The following is a 1975-nucleotide window of genomic DNA, read 5'->3' on the forward strand; positions in this document are numbered from 1 at the left end:
TCACTGACCTCGATCTCGCCCCCGCTGGGCCAACCAGGGGGTGGGCGCTGCTCTGTCACCCATGGGGCCTAGTAAGGACAGAGCGGGTGAGGCAGGGCACGTGCAGGATGGTCGGGTAGTGGTGTACGTGGGCGCCCTGCACTGAGCAGTGCAGGACCGTGGCCAGCGGACAAATGCCCCTGGTGTCCCCTAGACCCAGCCCCCCAGCCCCATCTCACCTCGTTCTCCACCTCCATGTACTCGTGCACACGCTCCACAGCCACGATGTTGGTCTCCAGCTCCGATGTCATCCGCACCAGCCAGTTCAGCGTCTGGGTGATCTGCGCGGCAGAGCCTGACATGTGGGGGGTCCCGACAGCAGCCCAGACCCCTCCCTCCCCCAGGGCCTGAGCAGACCGACCCCCCAACACCGCACAGCCCCTGCCCCATCACACCCAGGGCATTGACCCTACCTGACCCCCTGCACCCCACCCAGGGGACCCCATGGCATCTGGTGGGAGCAGCCTGTCCTGAGCCCCTTGCTGTGGGGGACCAGCTCCAGCCTGATGCCACCTGCCCTCACTTCTCAGCCATGCCAGCAGCCTCGGTAGGGCCCAGCCTGGAGTGCAGCTGCCCAGCCCTGTCTGCCCCATGACTGGCAGGGTCCTGCAGAGTGCAATCCACCCCCCCCCATATTGGGCACAGGGACTCACATTGAGGGCTGAGGACACGGAGAGCCCCACAATGCCGCTGTCCAGTGAGTCCCGCGTGATCACAGCCAGGAGCGCAGCGAAGAAAACCACCAGGTTGCCCACAAACTCCAGGCGGATGGCCAGCCACCTGCATGGGGTGGGTTTAGGGAGGGGGTGAGTGCATGTCTGGGCAAAGACCTGGCACAGTTGTGACAAGTGCGGGCCCTTTAGCTGAGCCTGACGCTAAGGGACAGATGTCAAGTGCAGAGGAGGGGCAGGGGGCAAAGGGCTATAGTTGCATTTCAAAGGAAACCTGCAAGGGAAGAGAGCCTGGAAGACCTGAGAAAAGGTGAGAGGGAGATGCTGAATGTGTGAGAGGTGGGAGAGTTGAGGGAGCCAAGGGGGTGCAGATGCCTACAAACACCCAGGCAAAGATGAGGCCTCTGGGACTGCCCTCACCACCTAAAAAGTCCTGCAGCTCCCCCAGAAAGACCGACCGATACCTGGCTGCAATGGGACACGCTGCGTCTTAACTTAGGCGGAGTTCTTCTGGGGCGGGGGTGTTATTTTTTGGGTCTTAGGCTTAAACTTGCATATTGCTGTGCTCAATAAATGCTCTCATCAGTGAATGGCCTGGTCTTGTTCATGCCTGCATGACTCCAGTGCCACTGCCTGACACCAGATATTAAGTCTGGTAACAAATGGGCCTGCCCCACACAGCAAGTCATGGGTCGGGGGGGCGGGGGCGAGGGACCCTCTAGGAGGAGCACAAATCCTGCACTGGCCCAGTCTCCGTTCATGCCCTGACACTCCCTGAGGGAGACCTGGGCCGTAGGAGCTGCTGGGCATCTCTGCTGAGGTCAGGCCTCAGGTGCAGCTCCCCCGTGTCACTGGACCTCACTCTAAACCCCTCCTGGGCGCCCCTTCCATCGCCCCCTCCACGGCCGCAAGGAGCCCCCGGCCACCACCCTGCATCGCACCGCACCGCACCGCACTGCCCCACACATCACAGAACCAGTCCCAGGGATGTGGGGCTGGCAGGGACCTGCAGCAGTCACATCACAGTCTCCCTGCTCTGACCGTGCAGACGTGTTTCCTGAGACCCAACCTAAATCCGCTTTGCTGCAACTTCTTCCAAGTGCAACCCCGCAGCACCTCTCACTTGCCCAGCTGCCCCCACGCTTCAGCTGCCCTCCATCTCCCTGTGCTCCCCGCAGGGTCCCTGCTGCTGAGCTGCACTGCACCTGGCTCATGCTTCCCTCCCAGCCAAACTCGGGTCTCACTGGCCTGCCAGACTCAGTCCT

At 62.1% G+C, this 1975-nt stretch overlaps 1 protein-coding gene across 1 annotated transcript in view; it reads right to left on the reverse strand.

Moving 5' to 3' along the window:
• The window catches only part of ABCC2 (ATP binding cassette subfamily C member 2), a gene marked incomplete at its 5' end in the record, with an annotated part of 17083 nt that overhangs the window by 3644 nt on the left and 11464 nt on the right, over positions 1–1975 (reverse strand). The window contains 2 exons of the mRNA XM_014526992.2: positions 219–320; positions 693–819. Of these exons, the coding sequence (XP_014382478.1) occupies positions 219–320; positions 693–819 (229 nt within the window). The remainder of the gene's footprint in view (positions 1–218; positions 321–692; positions 820–1975) is intronic.

Source organism: Alligator sinensis, unplaced genomic scaffold (assembly GCF_000455745.1).
Source record: "Alligator sinensis unplaced genomic scaffold, ASM45574v1 scaffold683_1, whole genome shotgun sequence".
Classification (NCBI taxonomy): domain Eukaryota; kingdom Metazoa; phylum Chordata; order Crocodylia; family Alligatoridae; genus Alligator; species Alligator sinensis.